The 21,757-nt window shown below is 40.6% G+C and overlaps 1 protein-coding gene across 2 annotated transcripts in view; it reads right to left on the bottom strand.

Moving 5' to 3' along the window:
* The window catches only part of LOC133423642 (cadherin-12-like), a 149,467-nt gene that overhangs the window by 92,954 nt on the left and 34,756 nt on the right, over positions 1-21,757 (bottom strand). For both annotated transcript variants that reach the window (XM_061713906.1, XM_061713907.1), the window contains exon 2: positions 8,608-9,049. In XM_061713906.1, coding sequence (XP_061569890.1) covers positions 8,608-8,853 — 246 coding nt within the window. In that variant the 5' untranslated portion in view covers positions 8,854-9,049. The remainder of the gene's footprint in view (positions 1-8,607; positions 9,050-21,757) is intronic.

Below are 21,757 nucleotides of genomic sequence, written 5' to 3'. Positions count from 1 at the left end.
ACAATATATTGGTGTACATATTCTTCCAGGCAGCTTCATACTCTGTGTTCTTTAATTAGCATGCATACATTAGATGGTGTAAAAGCCTAAGCATGAATTCATTTTTAATTTCATAATCATACCACACCAGGAGGATAAGCAGAAAATGCAGACATGGCATTATCCTTCAAAACATTGCAGAACAAAAGATAGATCAGGCAATGCACGAAATGTAAATGTCTTTTTTTTTGTTTTACAAATTTGTATTTCCTTTTACAAGCCAGATATATTATACTTAAATATTTTCACATATATAAAGGCAGTAGTGTGTTTTATTCTGCCTGAATGTGTGCTTTCAGGTAATGCTAAATGTAATAATTTACTTTTATGGTAAAGACGTGGCCTTTCCCCTCACTCCTCAAGCCTGGCACTTCATTGACTTTTAAGGTATATTGATATGTTTCTCAACAACATAAAGGATGAGACAATTATTCTTCCTATTACAGCTTTCATTTTGTATATAGATCTTATGGATTATGACCTAGATTCAAAGGATAAGACGTTTGCAAATAAGTTGGAAAGGGAAAAAGGAAATCAGCGCCCTGCAGTTTTAAGAAATGATAGAGCGACTGGAGCGAGGATGTGGACAGCAGGTATTTGTCATCCTGTGAAGAGGAAGGAAGGGACTGGCTCGCATGAGTACAAGCACATCTCTGGCCTGCCTTTAGGCATACCATTTTGCTTAATATGATTTAGAAAACACATATGAGCGTAGAAGACTAAAGCTCTTCTGCAGCTGTGTGAAGTGCTTCAATACTGGTTTCCAGTGCACACTGCAGACGCAGCAGATGTTTGCACCAAATGTATTTGGACGCAGCACATGCTCCTCAATCAAGGATGGTTAGAAGATAATTGAGAGTAACTGCATAAATACCAGTGGCAGCCCGATTTTCCCCAAAACGTATTACTCCAATACCAACCAATGAATAACTGGTTCCAGCTTCGTACTGGTGGGTCATCACCTGTTCCAGTTGTGTATCGAGTCTACGGTACAAATGACCCGTGTGGACCCCGAATGCATTAACACTGTGTTGGGAAAAGCTCGGTTGTACCCTGGTTATGTTTTCCCGGGATCCCTACCTGCTAATCCATCTGTTGCTTTGCCTGGAAGCTGCGGTCTGGCGTTCCCCGTGGCGTCCTTGTTTCTGCTGTCACAGAAGCTTTTTTCCCAGCAGCAACTACATCCACACGACTGGATCCACCATAGATTTAAAGGTGATGCTATTTTTTCTGAATGATTCTCTTTAGTTTCTTAAATCTCTTTTTGACCTTAATAAAATGAAACGTCTGCAAATCTGATGATGAATGGTGTTAATGTTTGAACATGTATCTGAAGGGCAAATTTAACTGTTTACTTGACCTTACTTTTTCATGGAGGGGAAAAATGAGAATGAAAAGAAGATTTAGTCTCATAGAAGAAATGGCCTTTCAAATTTTTCCAACACCTACTGCATTCCTTAAAACACATCTTAAGAATGAGTGTAAATCAGTGTGTGATATAATGCAGCCGAGCATCGTACTGTCGCATGAATCAAAGGATGTTACTCGCAACCCCCCCCTGTTTGTTTTTTTTAAGCTGATGCTTGTGTTATTCATTTTATGAAACGTCTTACTTTCCATTCACGTCACGTGTCAAATGTGTCAACATCTGTTCTTGTCTTGCAAACACTTTTTGTCGCCTTAAGTTCCAGTGAAGTGTATTATGACACTAATTAAAAAGAAAACACACCCTGCTATGAACGCCTGGTGGGTTCTGGTTCCTTGAACTGTGAGACCAGTTCTGACTTTGTCTGTATTCAGTAGTTCATGACATCTTCTACGCTACAAGTCTTCCATTCAGCAGGTTCTCCACATTGACTGTTGCCAAATTGTTACAGGTGCAACTGGTGTAGCTGGTGTATTGTGTTATGTTTATAGAGTGGCCAATGAGTGTATAATTATCATTCTATTTAAATGGGCGGTAATAATTAGTATTGATTTGCATATTGGGATTACAGCAGTGATACATTTAACATAGTCATTTTGAAAATATGTTTATTTCTCTTCTCACAGCACAGAAAGAAACAGCATTTCCAGCTCGTATTGTCTCATTTCAATGGTGTGTCACAGTAAAAGCGTGATATTTTGCTTTAAAGTGATCTAAAGACTCCAAATAGGATCTTACCTGAATAGTATTTTTCATCCGTTTGATCATATTAATTCTTACTTCTAAAGCAAATTAACTGGAACATTTATTTTATCCATTTTTTTTTTTTTTTTACCTTTTTTAAATTGAAGAACTACTGTTTTTAAAAACAAATGGAAAATAGTACTTTGCTGGGAATGATGACAGAGCTGTCTTTGTTATGGCACTGACGTGTCATTTATGCCGCAAACGCTATTTGTGCTGTTTGAGACTTTCTCTACTTGCCTCTCCGCCGTGGCCGGTCCATCCTCTGGCTTTTTCTCATTTATTATTTTATTTTTTTGCTTTGCTGTTATCCTCGGTAGCTCTGTGTGGATGCAGCTGAAAAGGAGCAACGATTCAACTGACAGAATGTGATTCAGCAGCGGCGGATAATTGACTTAACTCTAACCCTTGACAGTTCAAATAGTCCATGTTTAGAGGGCAGCTTGAAGAAAAAGTAAATATTCATTTCTAAGTAGCGCATAATGCTTGGAGGTCTCAGATTAGTTTTTTTGCGTTTTAAGCCAACGGGTGACATTGCAATCTCTGGTTGAGAGTCCTAAGCAGAGCTTAAACCCCAAACTGAAGAAAAGGCATTTTGCATTTTCCCAATAGCGTTTAAGCATAACAAGAGAGGCGCGTAAACAAACAGCAGTCAATGAAAGTGCGTTCTGCAGGCACACATTCAGAGCCAGGTTGGTGCACTTCACAAGTGAAAAGGTCGGCGGCAGCTGAATCCTTTGTTTGACTCTCAGCCAGCGGGCAGTTCTCCTACAGCAGCACGCTGCCCCACATTTCATGTCCATCCATCCACTAAAGACTCCGAGCCAAAAATGGAAGTCATTTCTACAATCACTGCCAACTGTAACTGAAGAAAGGATTCACACACTTATGAATGTTTGATCATTTTGGCAGCATTTACACTGCAGAGGCCCAATCCCAATTTATTATCTACACTGGATTTTTTTGATGAGTTTCTCATATCATCTTTTAAAAGTGACTGGTGCACATCTTCATTTGCTGGGTAACACCTGCGGATATGAACGTTGGGTGGAGAGGGACTAAAACCTGGCGCTATTTTTAACACGGCCGTGGTTTGGGAGTTTTCGCAGCTTGTTCCCGACACATCGTCTAGCTGGAAGTTTCTACTCCAGTGGAGTCTGGGAAGTGTCGTGTGATTTGGTCAAAGATGTGAAGTGGCCGTGATTAATGCTGAGAAGCAGAAATCTGATCCCTGAATTTCCTCGGCTCAACTCTAAATCTGTCATCTCTGTTATTGTCACCGTGCTGTCGCTGTTTTGTTGTCTCTGTCGCGGTACGTGTCCAGGGTTGCCAATTCTGCGTATTATAAGCCACTTTGGGCTTGTTATTTTAAAATATCAGAAGTTGCGGGTTGCAGGTTTTTTTGGGGGGCTTTTTTTGTTTTTAGAGCTGTGGCTTGTTTCAGACACGAACATATCTGCTGCCTCTCATTTTCACTTTGAACAATCTCTTCGTGCGGCCTCAACCCGACGTGGCTGCACTCCAGGTGTAAGCAAACTTAAACGGTAGAAGCGGGAGCCGCTTACAAATCAGTGCGGGGCCTGGTGGCATTTAAATCTCACATAGTGCGCTTTAATGTGACATTAAAAAGTATTTTTCTGAGTTACTGATACGTGACATTATGTTGGGATGAATTATTCTCGCTCACTCCTGCCAGCCCCTCCCTGACCTGTCACCCTGGCGCATCTTGGCTCTCGCTGTATTGTTTGAAACTTCATGATATACAGTAAAATCACACGATTACTTTGCACAAGAGTCCTCATCATTTATACGACTGTCTCTTATATTTGTGATCTGGCAACCCGGTGGGTGAGCTGCAGTGGGAGGGGCCTGTGAGGACTCCCAGGATTTCTGCACCAGAGTTTCTCGTAACATGAAATGTTGTGGCCAAAGCGACGTATGTTCTTGTAGAATATGAAAACAACCTTAAACATTGTGTAAGACAGGTTTCTGAAGGATTCCTGGAGGCCGGTGAAGGATCAGGCTTTAAAGAGGAGATGGACCATCTCTGTGTACGTCATTCTGCACCATTTAAGTTGCATTGATGGGAAAAATGCCAAAATATCTGCACTTAATATTCTTTTAAAGGCAGGTGATTATGCACGTGGTATCGAATGACCGCGCTCCGTGGTCAAGAGTGTCGCAGTCACGCCTGAAGTGCAAAACCAAGAGAGGAATGCACAACAGAAGGGCTCTAGACGGGGAGGAACTCCTGTGCCAGTGAAAAACAAGCTTCCTTTCTAGGACTAAATGAAAAGCGATTTTATAATTCAAGTTGTCATCACTCAATTAAAAGAGTGCCACACAGCTGAGGTCTCCGGCACGCTGTCATCCCCGTAACGGCTAAGATGAACTGAAGCATCGGCGCACTGAGTGAGACGATGACTGCTGAGGAACTTGAAGAGCTACATTTTGCAGCTGGCTGTAAAGTATCTGGATTTCCAAATATTCAGGTCGAGCCCTTTTGTGTGGACGTCAAACGCACGTCTCCAATTCATATCACATCTGTGCTCACGTATGAATGAAACCTGGATTGATCTGTACGGAAGAGTATTAGGGCCACTTAAAAAAAATAAAAAGAATTCTGAGAAAAAAGTCAGAATTCTGACTTTAATCTCAGAATTCTGAGAAAAAAGTCAGAATCCATCCATTATCTATACCCGCTTTATCCCTTGCGGGGTCACGGGGGTCTGCTGGAGCCTATCCCAGCTCATTTCAGGTGAGAGGCAGGGGTTACACCCTGGACAGGTCACCAGTCCATCACAGGGCCACATGTAAACACACAAACCATGCTCACAACCACACTCACGCTCACACCTACGGGCAATTTACAATCACCAATTAACCTAGCGTGCATGTTTTTGGACTGTGGGAGGAAGCCGGAGTACCGGAGAGAACCCACGCAAGCACGGGGAGAACATGCAAACTCCACACAGAAAGGCCCCTGCCGGGCCTGGGAGTCGAACCGGGGACCTTCTTGCTGTGAGGCAACAGTGCTAACCACTAAGCCACCGTGCTGCCCCCCCCAAAAAAAAAAGTAAAAAAAAAAAAAAAAAAAAAGTCAGAATTCTGAGATTAAAGTCAGAATTCTGACTTTTTTCTCAGAATTCTGAGATTAAAGTCAGAATTCTGTCTTTTTTCTCAGAATTCTGACTTTTTTCTCAGAATTCTGACTTTTTTTCTCAGAATTCTGACTTTTTTCTCAGAATTCTGACTTTTTTTTCTCAGAATTCTGAGATTAAAGTCAGAATTCTGACTTTTTTCTCAGAATTCTGAGATTAAAGTCAGAATTCTGACTTTTTTCTCAGAATTATTTTTATTTTTTTTAAGTGGCCCTAATACTCTTCCGTAGATCTGAGAACATCGGGACTCAGGTTCTTTTTGAATGTTTTAAAGGTTCACACGCCCGCTGGTCATGGCTGATCTGTGCTGCTGCGCGGGAGTAAAGGACCAGATTGCGTTTAGGCCTGTGTTGAGAAAATCGATTTTCCGATTCTAAATCGATTCTCATTTTAATTCCTAAAAATCGATTCGTATGTCTAAAGATCAAAAAAAAAAATTCTCCATTACATTTTCGCCCTGTGAACTTTAATCCCAGTAGTCATTTAATTCACACATGCACGTGGTGTGAAACTATCAAACAATGAACATGGCGTTGAAGAGAAGCGGTAGCTCCCACCCGTGCACATCCAGTGTTCAGTCCTTGGACATTTCAGCTTAAATTTCAAAATGTTATATTAATTCAATGAAGTTCATAGTATCTATATCTACTATAGCTTGCTTGATTTCTTCTGTTATCGGATACAGTTTGTTGTAACGTACCTGAAAAATGCCGGGTGCTTCATGGCAAACGGTGTCTGGTGACAGAATAAATTAGACAAGCTAAAATGATTTGTTTACGGCATGAGCTGTTGCAATTCTTTTTTTGCACTTTAAATGGATATTGAAAGGCCTATTTGAGTTATTTATTTCTTAGTTATTTCACAAATTATTGTGAAATTATTATTTCTCTAGTTCTTTTACAGTCATAATTCAGGCAACAGCTCAAAAAACATTTTTAATAACACTAACCCAAATCAATATTGGATCGAATCAAATCCTGATAATCGGTTCTGATTCTTAAAAATCGGAATCGATTCTTGACATTTGAATCGATACCCAGCCCTAGTTTCGCTGTATATAAGTTACAGCTGACAGTTGTTTTCATGCATCGCTGATGCTTCAACACTGCCATGCTGTGGTTCACATCAAGATACTTTTATGTCGTCATGTACTTTTTCTAAAATTTACAGGTCATGTTTTTTATCCATATTACCTACAAAGAGGCTACAGCTACAGCCTTCTTTTTTTTTTTTCTCACTGAATCTTTTTCCTGTCTTTCGGGGCTGTTGTCGGATCACGCAGCTCCTTCAGTTCATCCAGAAGGACGCTTGAGCCGCCGAGGACAAAGCTAGTCTCGTGAGCCTGCACAGCCCCGCCGGTATGCAGGTCACTGAATGGAAATGATGCATATACTCTGGAGTAAAAACATTACCACAATAAGACATTGATGTATTATTGAACACGCATTCACTGCACACCCGATGTCCATTACAGACCTTTTATGCAAATTACCTAAGGCCCTTGGTAATACTTGATGAGTCCTTGAAAGACTTATCACCTGCGCTCCGTCTTGTCTTTATTCTGTTTGAACTTTTTTGATGTTGCAGTCATCATAAAGCAAGATCTGGTCCCATGGGTGTCGTGACAGAGATGTAAGATCTCCAAGCACTTTTTTCTGTGTTGAAGAATCAGTCAATTATTTTGAAGCAGTGCAGCAGTGCAGGATTAAGGGACTTGGAAATGCAACAGACATCAGCCTCTCTCTCCCTGCTCCAGCCTCAGAGACTTCCACAAACAGCCCGGCGTGTCAGGGCTGATTGCGGTGGCAGTGGGGCAGATAAGTCAGTCTTACCATTATCCTATGTAAGCTAGGAGTGCCAAATTACAACTTTAGCCTTAAACCCCCATGGAGTTTGCTTACGAATGCCCTAAGCCACAGCAGTGAATAAGAAATCCCTCTAAAGGAGAGATGGCCAAGGTTTGAGAGGGGACGAAGAGAAGCGAGTCTGATGGGACGCGTTTATATATCTCAGCCTGGATTCTGTTCGGGCTATTGGGTCTCTGCTGTCTTTTTATTGCTGTCAGCATCTTCCCTGGCTCATAACTATGATGTTCTGACAGCTTTACAAGGGCTGTAATTCTAATTTATTTCTACCAAGCCACTGATTTTTCTCGCCACTTCAATGTCGTGTGTGTCATAGAAATGTTGTGGCACAGCTCCATTAGCATGTATGGATCCCCCCACACCACTCGCTGGGTTCGGGGAGGATGTTACAACAAGAGTGTGTCATTGGTTTAAAGTGATGAAGCTTTAAGGGCAAAATAATAATGGGGAACTTTGGATAGGAGGTGCATCTCTTCGGCCATGCTGTCTTCAGCTGCTGGCAGTTTTATTTCCCAGGAAGGCTCTGCTGTTTTAAAAGGACTGACCAACCAAAAGTACTTATCTTTTAATAATGGCAACAATTTTAAACATTTTCCTCGAGTGTTTTTATCTGCTCCTTGCAGAGGTGTCAAGTAATGAAGTACAAATACTTTGTTACCTTACTTAAGTAGAAATTTTGGTTATCTATACTTGACACTCGACTTTTTACTTTTACTCCTTACATTTTCACGCAATTATCTGTACTTTTTACTCCTTACATTTTAAAAACAGCCATTTCATTTCAGCCTTTAAAACACACTATCCAGTTAAATTGCTCCATCCGGATAGAGTGAATTTGGTTGTGGTTGTTTCAGATGTTCTTGTCCAGTTTTGTTCTTACATCCGTTCCCTCAGATTCCGGCAACTAAACTTGGATGTACATTACAATAAAGGTTAGGATAAATGATAACATGCCTCTGAAGTTTGACTTTTTGCACCATTACAATACTTATAGGCAACTAGTCATCATATCTCCTGCTCTCTGAAACACATGTTAATGCTCAATAATACACATATATGGTTCTTTAATATATTTGCATTATACTAAGATACATTCATTTTCAATGGCTTTTGTCCTTAATGGCTTTTTTCCCCTTTACATTACTTTTACTTTTATACTTTAAGTAGTTTTGAAACCAGTACTTTTATACTTGAGTAAAAAACTTGAGTTGATACTTCAACTTCTACAGGAGTATTTTAAGCTCTAGTATCTATACTTCTACCTGAGTAATGAATGTGAATACTTTTGACACCTCTGGCTCCTTGTATATAACCGCATCTTTCTCACGTTCTGCTGCTCCACCACCCCATAAATGACTGAAAAGCGTTTTACCTTGCCCACATACTGCGGGTCTGAGCCCATGTACTCCTCCAGTACAAAGAACTGGTTCCACACCCAGCCTCTCTTGACCCGCTGAAACCCCGCCGCCCCATTCCTCATCGAGCCCAGCGAGCCCCTGCCGTGCTCCCGCGCCGTCCTGCTCCGTCCCAGCAGCGATGAAGGTGGACGCAAAGAAGAGACCGAACCCTCGTCGGCAAGAATCCACAGGAACAGCAGCAGGCAGTTCCTTGTTGGCATTGGCGATGTGTGGCGTTCAGGTCCCCCCAAGCGGAAGTCTAGTGACACGAACTGAGCCACAACGAAACTGCTGCTGGGGAAGTTTCTGAGGAACGCGGGAAGTTTTTGTTTTCTCCTTTTTTCTGGGTGGGCCAACCCAAAAGCAGACTTCCAGGATGTGTCGGGATTTCACTCACAGACGTGGGCAGCTCATCACCTGAAGGGAAGAAAACAAATCCGTAATTAGGATGTTTTTCTGTCTCTCACTTACTTTTCCCTCTAATCCTGCACCACCTGTATCATATGCAGTGCAGGCCACTTTCATTATATGCCGTGGATGTGAGCTGTTTATAATGGCTTCATTTTCATAGAAAAACCATGTTTCAGTGGCACTTGGTGACATATTCCATTCGCCCACCTACCTGCTTTGGTTTTTAACCGCTCAATGATAAATTATAGCACCTTCACTCTCAAGCATAAAAGTAAGCGTTGTAATTATGTGCCTCTTGATAGATTACTTCTACACCAGACAGTTCTCGGGGATGCATGCTCTAATTAGCTGAAATACTTGTTCTCCGTTTGAAAACTGTGACTTTATTTTTGCTGTCAATTACAGCCGGCCACACACTGGCACGGACCTGTCACTGCGGCTGCAGTTCCTCACCCATAAATATTGAAAATCATTACTTTTTAATGACACTTTAAGGAGAAGGTTCTGATGAATGCCATGATTAACTCGTGATTATAAGTATCAGAAAGCTGATGGGGGGTTGGAAGGTGCGGGACAGACCAAGTTTGGCAGGTAGAATAAGGAAAACGGGAACTTTTTCAGGTCAGTTTTGGGCAAACATCTATATATTAAATTGAGAGGGATTCTGTGAAATTTCACAGCAGAGAAGAATATTTATAGTGGTTTATGTGACACGTTGCTTACTGAGACATCGCTACATCGAGGGCGGCTGGACCGTCCCTGGAGACTTTAAATTGAATTTATGTCTCCGGCATGTTCGGTGAAAGCTGCATGAAATACAGAACATAAACACCTAAACGGGAGCTGCAACTGAGGGGACTCCTCCCTTCTTACTCACTTCAGATGAGGGTTATTACGCGGGACACTGGGGGCATATATATATTACTTGTAACCTCAGCTACGGCCCCTCCTGTTCTTGCATTCTCACCCTTTATTTTGTTGACTTTTTCCGAGTCACATGGTAATGCAGTTTCTTGTCTCTCTCCTTCTTGAGGTGATTTATGGTTCTGTGTTGAATCAACAGCTGGGGACCCTCTGCTGTATGTGATGCTGTGCTAAAGCTGGGCGATAAGGCCTCAAAATAAAAGCTTTGAATCTCGACGCCCCGCCAAGGTGTGGGGAGACTGAGGGAAGCAGTGTTGTGTGAAAATTGACTTCATTAAACTACTGATTGAACTGAATTGATTAAAAACCGACAAATCGCCCAGGTAAATGCAGTATCGTCCCCAAACTGTAACTGCAGTCGACTGAGGTCGACGCAGCATTGTTTTCCTCCCTCGGGGGCGGGGGGATTCCCAGCCAGCGTATGGGAGACTGATGCAGGCTGAGAAATAACAAACGCTACCAAGTGGCAGCTAACTAGGGCCGATAATCCCCACCAACTAAGACGAGGAGTGAGGCCCAAGATAAGTGGGGGAGATTGTGAAACAAAAATAACATACAAACAATTATCTTTGCAAAAAAAACATGATCGAGTTCACTCACTCTTTATGAGATTGACCTTCTCCTTATTATGGTATTATGGTGCTGATTAACGGCGTTAATGCCGATGTGATGCAGTTACAACACTGTTACAAGGACACATCTGTCGTTGACCTGTGCTAAGCTACCTAAGAAACACACACCACATGACGTTAAATATGTCAAAACAACATGTGAACATTTTCATCATGAGATGAAGATGTGGATTTGTCATGAACAGCTTGGAAAGGCCCTCATTTAATGGGAGTGTAGCTTTCGGTAAAGCTCTGTACTGCCCAACTCCAAATGTTGTGAGATCCAGAAGGATCCTCTTGGTACTGTTGAGGAATAATATAAAATCTAGTTCAGAAGTCCGCTGTGGTGTAGTGAGTTTTATTCAGGAAGCCGGCGGTGAGCAGATCTACGCAGCGCATGTCTGGGTTGGTGTGCTGACCAAGAATGGTTGAAATCATGACTCTTTATACAGTAAGTTCATAGTACAAAAGGCAAGAATCAACAAACCAAAGGTGAAAGACAAAAAGCAATTAAAGGGTATTTACAGTCAGATGTGATCTGTGGCCAAATCCCGTCCTCGGGCATTTGGAATGACTGTCACTAAGTTGTAAACTACCCAATAGGGTGTTCTCGAGATTCAAGTCTTGTGGCCAAATGAGTTGGTATTAACATATCAGTCAGTCAGGAACTTCGTCATATGGCATTCCCGTGGATCAGTCTGTTTGAGGCCAGTTCAAAGCTTGTGAGCTACAACTGACGTCAAGTTTCCTCATATTCTGCACACTGCATCACCAGTGAGTGTCGCCATGCCTCAGAAATGTGCGTACGCCAGACATGTGTGCGTGAAGGACCGCAACTTTCCACCTTTAAATCACTTTTTGAAGACCGTGCGCGTAGAAAGTGGCCTACGCACGTTTTTGTGTACCTCACGTTTTGTACATGAGGCCCCTGGTGTGACGTAGAAATGGGACCAAAATCAGGAAAACTAAATTACTCCCATTCCCCCTTTAACCGTTTATTTCAACAGAACAGTGTTTTAAGTTTAATTTTTTTCTGCTTTACTTGTTGCTTATTTATTATTGTGTTGTAACTCAAGAATGTTCCTCCTTTAAGATTAAACTTTTGTGTCTTGTACTGTTTAAGGCCGTGCTTTATATTCTGCGTTGTGACAAAACAAACACACGAGAACAACAGAGTTGGCGGAGAGGAGCTCTGTCCTCCACCAAACCTGAGCCCGAGATGAAACAGCAGCTCTCTCTCCGTTGCTACAGTAACAGGAGAAAACTTGTCTCATGCCTCATCCAGCCTGACTCGCACCTTTACCTTTGAGCCTACAACTCATTTTGTATTTTTTTTAAAAGAGGAGATAGCTGCTTGCTATGAGACTGAAGCTCGAGACGTTCAGACTTCCCCTGCGCATTCAAGCTCGTCTAAATCAAACCTGTCTGCAGAAACGTTACCAAGCCAAGCTGCAGAGGCAGGAGGATCTCTTAGCTTGACTCTCTTGTTCAGGGGGGAGAGGATGTGCAGCATGTGTGCCCTTCGGGACGGAGGTCAGACTGATTTGCAGCGTTTTTGTACGCATGTACATTTTTTTTTCTGCCTTCTGTTGTACCTGAACACTGTTAAACAGTATTGTAGTAAATGTGTACATGCATTTATGAAATGCTAGGTTGTAAATGTGTGGGCTTCAGTGAAATTGAGGAATATCTTCCTCAGCACAAGTACGAGTGAGCTCAAAGTGAAATCCGAAGTCAACATTTCACCTCTTGAAGGCATTCAGCGATAAACACAACATAAATCCACAGCATTTGCAAGCGTTTTACTTGTATTTATCAATGTAATACAGAAACGGTATTATGAGGATTAGTACATGATTGTAATTGAAAAATGATTCATTAAACCATTAGACCATTTCATAAGAGAGAATTAAATATTAGAAAACCAAGCTAATTTGTTGCATCTCATTCATTATTGAGCTAACATCGTATACTGTTCACACTTTGTTTACCATTTTCACTAACTTGTCAACACTGAAACATTTAGTTATAAAATTGTTACAAGATGCTTAATTGTATTGAAAACCAAAGCGGGGAACCACAAATGGTTGGGATGAAGAATGAAGCTAATGGTTCCCACACCTGGTTTATTGTTTCTCTCTCCCACCCCTAATGCACTTATAAGCTCTACGGTAATGGAAGACAACGTGCCTCTAATTTCATAACTGGAGCCCTCATTGACATCATTGTCTTTGATTAATTACACAGACTTGGAACATCAGCTTCAGAGGAAGATTACTTCAGCGAGGTTATGCCGAACAACCGGATCCATTTATTCCCTGTCACTGCAGTACCTTAAAAGTCAAAACTGATCTACAAAGTTCTCCACGCGAAATTGGCAGGAACTGCCTTGACGTGGGTCAGACATGCCTCTCCCGCGGGTCACTCCTCATTTAGCCTCGACATAATGGAAAATGACTGTTCCCATAATTCCTGCAAAATCACGCCTCTGCCACTGTTCGGTCCTGGGAGGGCTCGATGCATATTTTATGAGCGCAGTTCATTAGCATATGTCTGGCTTCGGTAGCAAGCCTTGACCCGCGTGTCTGCTCCGTATAACACGACGCACTAGGCTGACAGTGTTCTCACACACATCACCTTCAATAATCAAAGAACATATGGCTAGCCGAGCTGCTGGCGCCGATTACCACCCACAAGAAGCTCCCACGGAAAGTTATTAGTTGTCCAGGCTGCCATAAATATGACAAACAAAAAAGAATGGAATGGGGGAGAGAAATGAATCGGCTGGATCAAGTTTTTGTTTTGCTCACACTTCCATTTCCTAACGAGTGGGCAGAGAGTTTGCTTGTTTATTTATTTATCCTTCTTTATTAGCGCCAGCGTTTTTTGCATCGGGCACCATCATTGTTATGCAGACATGAAAGGTGCGGCTGTGGTTATACGGTTCGGTACTTGCCTACTCATGATTCAGGCAGGGATTTTAAAACCATGTGTGATGCAAAACCCAAGCTGGAAAGGATGCAGAACTGCAGATTTAAAATGTGCCTCATGTTTACATTTGGAAATAATTTACAACTTATCATTTATTCATATCATTTCAAAGGCGTTTGTGTCTGAAACTACACAAAACTCTGCAAAGATCTATAAATGATCACGCAGCCTAAGTTTATACCTTCCATTTTCCAAAAATCAGCAAGTGGTTTTATATAACATGAATAATTCAATGTCTAAGGGGTCTTTATGTGTAAACCATATTAAACATGAACTGTTTCCTTACTGATTTAAGGCTGATATATGGTTGTGTGGTTGTTGTAAGTTCTCCAGAGATGCAGCTGTAGCATATATTATTCCACTATGATTCATGATTGGTTTTATTTGATACTTTTATCACTTCTTTTTGTCTTTTTGGATTGGTTTTCATCAGTATTCACACCACCTATTGATACGACCCTTAATAATCCTAATGGAAAATAATGGTTGCATTTGGGTGCAAGGGTTTGGACTTATGTGCCACCTGATCCTGTGGTTCTAACATTCAGGTACAAGCACAGAAGCTTACCATAACCTCTATGTACGTGCAAACTTTCTTGAGCGAGCTCAAACACAGACGGGTCATGCTATCGGCAGCTGCTGTTGATGGAATGACCTCATCTCTGCATTAATTGTGTAGCTCACTGCACTTAGCATTTTATCTCTTCATGTGAACTCGTAACATTATGTGAGCTGCCGCTGCTGCTGCTGCTGTTTAAGAAGCCTCACGTCGTTACTCATCTTGTAATCTCCTTTTGATGCTTCAGACGATACTGTGCTCGGGATAGACGCAGACGAGACATTGCCGCATTGTGATCAAACAGATCTCCGGTCAATGCTCCAAATGTAAAAAGAGCAATCACCCCCCTCATATGTGTTCGTGTGGTCCCAGCAGCAGAAAATATCAAAAGCCATGCTAAATCAAAGCCTGTATGTGAACTGACTTACAGTTGTACAAAGAAAAATCAATTACAGTTTTTGAGGACAGATCCACACTTTGCAGTGTTTTTTTTCCTTCCCTTTTTAAATTTAGGGGAAACAGATGGCTCATTAAATGATGAAGCACACAGCTTTGTAGTCGGTGTGCAAATATTTCTCAAGTCTCAAATTCACATATTTATGGTGACCAAAGTTTTCTCTGAGGTGGTACAGAGCTTCACTCTGCAGTTCTTAGTCCATCAGCGCGTGTCAAATATATTGACTGAAGTGATTTCAGATGTTCACATTCATATTTATAACTTCATTATGTATAGACCATTGGGAGCATACCTATCTGCTGTTGCCAGGAGGAAGAAGAAGAAAAAAAAACTTAAGCCAGTGGGGTCATATAAAGTTTGCTCTTCTTTTGAGTTTTGAATATCACATACTTTTGCACTTAATTCCGTCAAAGTTATCCTCTTGGATTCTTGGTAAATAAGTTTTTGAATATATGTGGATGGATAGCAGTGGTCCACTGGAAGCTCCAACTCCTACCCCACATCCCCTACGAAAGCTCAAACCCTGCTTCACCTTATTTTCCTTTAACGTATAAAGTGTTTTCAATTTTAGCATGGAAGCATTATATAACTGGGAAATGGATATAGAAAGAGCTGTTAAGAGGTATTAAAAGTCAGATTGAATGATTTGCTAGTTTGCATTCACGGAGGTCTGGAGATCTGTGTAGAAGTCAGTGCGCTCCAGGCCATGCTTTCCTGCAGTGATTTAAAACCCCCCACCGAGTTCTTACGATGTCTTGCCATTTTATGCATTTTGCTGCATTTAGATTTCATTTTGTGGCGTTATCCCACACTCGAGTCAGATCTTGCACGTCCAGGTTTATCATCTTGAAATTGCATCACTGGTGTACTAATGGGTACCGAGAAATGATATGAAAACCCCTGTCAATACACTCCAACACAAATGGCACCATTATCCGTTATGAAAAGGAAATTACCATCGACTAATGATGACAAACCTGCTGATGTTACTTCCCTACGTGCGACTCTCTTGTCACGGTCAACTCTGCAAAATATGACATAAATGCAGCAAAATACATCAAAGGTTGCCGCATGTCATAGACGAATCTGATGAAATGCTGAGAAATAAAATGTCGTGTATGCCTGAACGGTGTCCACGGAGCAGCAGCCTCCCGGCTCTGGTGACGTGAAGCTTTGCGGTTGTTAGATGTAAGCAGATAACATTGGAACCTGGTTATCTTTAGATGACATTTGACAATGATGTAAGGAAATATGGTGCACAGTTAATACATGTTTGAGACCATGATTGTAAATCACTGTCGCTCTGTACCTTGGCACCGAGTCTCTTTGTTTGCAAACAACAGAAATGTTTGTCTGATGCTGCATCAGAAGATGACGATCTTAACATCATGAGGTTTTCAAATAGTGGCTGCAGCTCACAAAATGTTACTTCTTCATGGAAGACACAAAGTCGATGCTGGTCTGAAGCATGTAGAAGGAAAAAAATCAAGTTCCAGTGACCTAACACGTGAACCAACAAGGGTGTCTAATCCCCGGGTCCCGCAGGGAACGAGTGACTGTGGTTCTGCTGTGGTTGTCCTCGCCACGACCTCCGGTCCCACCGGGGGACCATTTCAGCAGCTGCTTCTGCGGCTGGATTCCTGAGTTTTACAAGTTTACCGCAAGTACCGAAGCCCCAGGTTAAGTTTATGTGAAGTGTAAAAGTATTCACCCGGTAGAGTATTGTGTGATGGGTTTCCGTCTCAGTGCAATGACGGTCAGAGTGCATTCATGTTTGGGCTATTTAAAGCAAACTCTGGTAAAAAATATCACGTTCACCTTGGTGCCGATCAAGGGGTAACGTTCCAGCTTCTGGTTTGGGTGCACATGTAAGTTTTAGATTAAGTTTCTCAGCCACTACGGGCCATGTTGGAGATCTTGAAGCTAGATGGTCCTTGATGTTCCCAGCTCCAGACTTAAAAAGCACAGATGACTTTGCTTCTTTTTTTTCTTCCTAATTTCTTAGTCCCATTCTCTACAACATATGTTTACAAATAAGATCTTCTCAATCTTTTACTACACTCAAATCTTTGCTCACGACTCATCTAATCTTGTTGGCCTTTAATTCAGCTGAACAAATTACATCTGGTACATACTCTATTTACTTGACTTGTAATTTTTATATGCATTAATTTTCATCTTGTTTGATATTTGCCTTGAAACCTTCAGTCAACAAGGATGTGGATATTAATGTTGGTGTCGACAGGGCCGGTCCTGGGATTTCGGTGGCCCTAAACCAAACGCACTTATTACAACTGAATGAACCAACAGACATAATAGAGATGGACGAATAAATTAACAAATCTCTGAATTAATTGGAAATAAAAAAAACATTTTAATACCCTTCTGCGAGGAAAGGGTTTTGTGGAATATGTTTGTGTTAAATGAGTTGAAAACCCTTTTGATCGTGTGGCCCCTCCTAGCAGTTGTGGCCCTAAACAACCGCATGTGTCAGGTAACCAACCCAGGGAATCAATAAGATCCTTATGATGCACTAGTTAACTATCAGTCCCAGGTCAGAGGGAACATAGTTAGCTTTATGGTTTCCAGATGAGAAACTTATTTATGGGTCAATGACGTGACGCCTATATTTTCCGAAAAACTGATTTTTTTTCAATTCAAAAAAGGTTTATATGGATAAAAAAAATACCATATATATGACCTACCTATCCCACATATGGAATCACTTGAATTTTACAAAAAATACTAGTTATTTGGGATTTTGTTGTTGTTTTAACCATCAAAATGTCATGTGGTGCGACCGTCCGACCAGGACTCTTGTTTTGAAAACTTTTTTGAAATCACTCTAAATGTATTTAAATCAATCTTCTGCCCTATCTGGCATGATTTCCAAAATGTTTTGTAGTGTATAAGATTTATACACGTTTATATTTATATTTCCATCATAATATACAAACAAAGTTTGACTGATGTCCATTTTATGAAATATCATGTGACACAACCATTAAAACAACCATTTTTGAATAACACTGAAAACTTGTAAAAAAAAAAAGATGTTAAGGAAATTAATTTATTTAATATGAATCATGGTTGCACCACATTACTTTTTAAGGCTAGTGCCAATTCATCTTGACAAAAATCCCTTAATTTAAAAGTTTTATATGAATTTATGTGTACACAACATTCTTAATGTTTGAACTACTGCAATAGATATTCTTTTTTTTATTATTTTAAAATTGACCTGTTGAAAATCCTTATTCGTCATTGACCCTTATACACAGTGAGAGTTGTGGCATCAAGAAACAAGTATTAAGAAACAAAAGAATAAAGGATTAAAAAAAGATGTAGTCCTCTGTTTAATAGCATGGATTGTTACAGGATGTAAATGTAACGACTGTAAAGGTATCTCTCTGGTTTAAACCATCATCAGTGAGTTCAGCTGAACTAAAGCACTGGTTGACTTGACAAAATATGTGCACCAGATTTGTAAAGATATGGGGGGAAAAAACCAAACCAAGAATAATAAAAGAACAGTGTTGGTCTGGGAAACCACAGCCAAGACGCTTTACATGACTGGAACACGGGGAGACAGGAATATCAGTGGAAGCCCTGGGGAAACATGTGGGAGGAGAGGGGACCAGGTGAGAGCTAAATAATGAAAGTGGAAGCAACCGCACAGCTGGCTTGCGTTGCGTATTTCTCAAACCGCACCTGAGGTGTAGTTTATGTCAATATCAAAGTAATTAAGACCGTGGCTTTTATTTTGATTGTTCATTTTTAACAATTTTGTTGTGAAAAAGGAGTGCATGTGAATTGGCTGAGGTATTAATGTCATGAGATGATTTCTTTTTGTTTCATGAGAATTTTCTTGCGGCAGAACGTAACGTGGGGTATTAACTGCTGTGGGAATCCTGGCAGGATAGTGATATTTTCTCTTCCTGAGTTTTCCACTTAGTGTGTTAAGAGAAAAAGTCCCCCAGTGCTCTGAAGCAATGTCTTGGGGGTGGATTCATAAAAATCTGTTCATTTATTAGACTACTGAATGTTAGGGCTACATTTTAAACTATAGTTTTGGATTGTTAAATGTTTTTCAGGAAGTTCACTGGTCCACATGGACAGTAGGCTAAAAAAACATTCTTTTAATGGTGAGAAACAGGAACAAGTCTTATTGCCAAGACAATTTATGTGATGAATGTGCTTTGATGTTTCCCATAAGTGCTTGGTCTGCAAATCCAGAAAGTCTGCACAGGAAAGAGACTTTGCAGGAGGGTTTTGTGGAGTTGTAGAAGCTGAATTGGAAGTACAGTATTAAGATAATTTAACCCTTTATGACCTACCATCGACCTCTGAAATCCTATAGCTATCCCTCAAAATTGTCTGTAAAAACGTCGCACAAAGTCCTTTCAAACCCACAGTAAATTTATTTTGAGTGTTCATTACTCACATTTTGAGCTAGACATTTTTTTCCAGAAGACACACAAATCAAAATAAAACTATTTACAGAAATGCTGTCACATCTTTACGTGTGCCAGGTACTTTTGAGCTTACACATGTTTGTATAAAACAATGTTAATTCATAAAAAAGTGCAATAAATAAAGAAAGAAAAAGGCCTGGGTGATAAACCGAATATTTAACGTTACCGAAATTCATTGCAATGACCGACGTCAATTTTCCCATGTCAGTAAATTCTGTGTTTTGATTAAAAAAAAGAAAATAAGAAAGAAAACGTATTTTTGTCTGTTTTAACTGTGTGCTGATAGGCTAGTTTCATTCTCCTTTGAGAGGGCGTGTCTGTAATCACGTGACTCCACCCATCCAGTCTGAACAAGAAGGGAAACCCAAGAAAAAGAATGTTTTTGATGATGCGTATTTGGTAGGATTTATCCTCAGTTCTATATTTTCTTTGCTTCTCTTGAATTCAAAAACAAAGATTTCATGAATATATTCTTACATGTCGTGGGAAGCATCATTCCCTTCCATGAAGTCTATCGTTTCACATGCAAATATTTGGCGGATCCATAAACGTGTGTAGGACTGTATATACTTTGTAGTGGGCGTGTGTGTGGGGGTCGTTTCTGTAAAAAAAATTTTGTGAGAAAGCAAAATGTAAAGCAAGAGCGCAAATGCAATCCAACAACTTTCCCAAGGAAATTACATCACATCCTGTTTTTGCAGGAAGTGGAACAAAAAAACAACAACGTGATAGTCCACACTCACAACGTGATGATGTATATGTAACGTAGGACGTGCTGTGAACACAAACCAGATCTATAAATGATCCATGGTATGACTTTTGAAGATTTGGGCACTTCTAACTGGAGGTAATGGAATGAAACACGTGCTGAATGCAAGATATGGAATTGGTACTCTTCCTGTTTTACACGTAATATTTACTGCTCCATTTTATTTGGTTGCAAATGTGCAGGCATTTTAAAATCGATATGGCCGCTCCTCCACCAGTCCTAAGGAGTTAAGAAAGAGGAGTTTGCACTGCAAGAAGAGGGATACCAAGGGAATGTTTCTGGATCCCTGCCCACTGCTGCTGGTCCAACTTCTTACGGCTTGTTTCCAACTAAAATCAAACTTCTATTTTTAATCTCTTTTAAAAGTTGCTGTCCTGCTCAGCTGGAGTTGCAGAACTGCTCTCCCGTACGGCAGGCATGCAGGGCGCTTTGTGAATGTAAATTTCTCAGTGCCAGTTCTAATAATTCTCAATTTTGACGTCTGTGGAGCTAAATGAAACATAATGGACTTTTGCTGGGAGCTGCTGTTTGTAATCAGCTGAAATTCTTTCAGTAAACCGCTGCCAGACTAAAATCAAATCTTCTTGTTTGCCCACAGCGCCTGTGGAAGTTTCTTTCTGTACTCAAAAGCTTCTTCTTCCCAGAAGGACCTCCACTGTGAGTGTTTCGTCCACCAGGCCTAACGTAATGAGGTGTCGTTGGTCGGACAGATAATTTAATGCTTATTTCAAGAAATCCATTCTCCTCTTGAAACTGTCTGATCAATATTTTATACTCATTGACTAAAGAGCTTTGGATCAGCACATTTGCAAGAAGAAGCTGTAAAAACAATATTTCATATGCACAAGGCTAATTGTTAAATCGATGCCAAATGCAGGTTCAAGACTTGAGCCATTTAGCAACCTTTGGCAGCCATTTTTGTAATTTATGTTTTCACACAGGATGACCACATTTTTAATCTAGAAATATATCCTATATGGAGAGGAACAGCAGGATTTTGATTAAAGTCTGAAACTAAAAAGTTTGAATAGAGGGCAGACTCCTGGTGGCTTTCTCTTCAAACTCTACAGGATTACTATTAATATTATTAGGATTACCTCGTTGACAAGAATCTACAAGAATCTACATCAGCATTTTACAGTGTAAAGGGATTACAAAGTAACGCCCCGAGTTTCACGCTGCGTGGAAAGACAGTTGTGGGGAAAAATAGGCTCGACACTACAACTACAGCAACTACATGACGTAAACTATCCATGCTGAATCTTTTTCGAGATAAAATCTGCTTATCGATCTGCAAAAGGCAGATAAAGACCAGATAATTCACCGAACATTTTTAATCACAAACAGCACTTGTGGGGAAAGTTAGCCAGGCACCCTGATGTTTTGTATTTAAATCTTGACTGGGATACGTGACATTAATCCAAAGTTTGGAGGACGTTGCAAAGATCATTCAAAGGTAGGGATACCGATTGGATGGATAGTTTCAGCATTATGCACCGTTTTTGCCAATGAAACGCTGACAAGCGAATGCTACGAAGAAGACGGTACCAATATATAACGGTCACAGACAGAAATACAACAAATTTCAACTTCCAATTCCTTAACTTAGCTTTGATTACTGTCCAATACTGATCTTGTACCAGTGATGGTGGTGTTAATGTTAATAAGACTATATTTTAAACCAAAAAATAATAATAAATAAATAATATATCTTAATATTTACTTCTTAAAAGGACAATACAACTGCAAATACTAAAGACAAGCCTTTAATATGCAACGTAGAAAGGCACTGATATTTTGACGTTTCAACACGTTGGGGCCCAAATGTGCTGCATTTCTTTGAGCTAACACAACATATAATCAGTCTCATGCCATTTGCAGAGCAGACTTTCAAAGACCCTCTTCCTGGGAAACTGTACCACAGCTCC

Source organism: Cololabis saira, chromosome 22, assembly GCF_033807715.1.
Source record: "Cololabis saira isolate AMF1-May2022 chromosome 22, fColSai1.1, whole genome shotgun sequence".
NCBI classification, from domain to species: Eukaryota; Metazoa; Chordata; class Actinopteri; order Beloniformes; family Belonidae; genus Cololabis; species Cololabis saira.
Note: the sequence above shows the minus strand (reverse complement) of the source record. Positions and strands in the feature narration are given on the sequence as shown.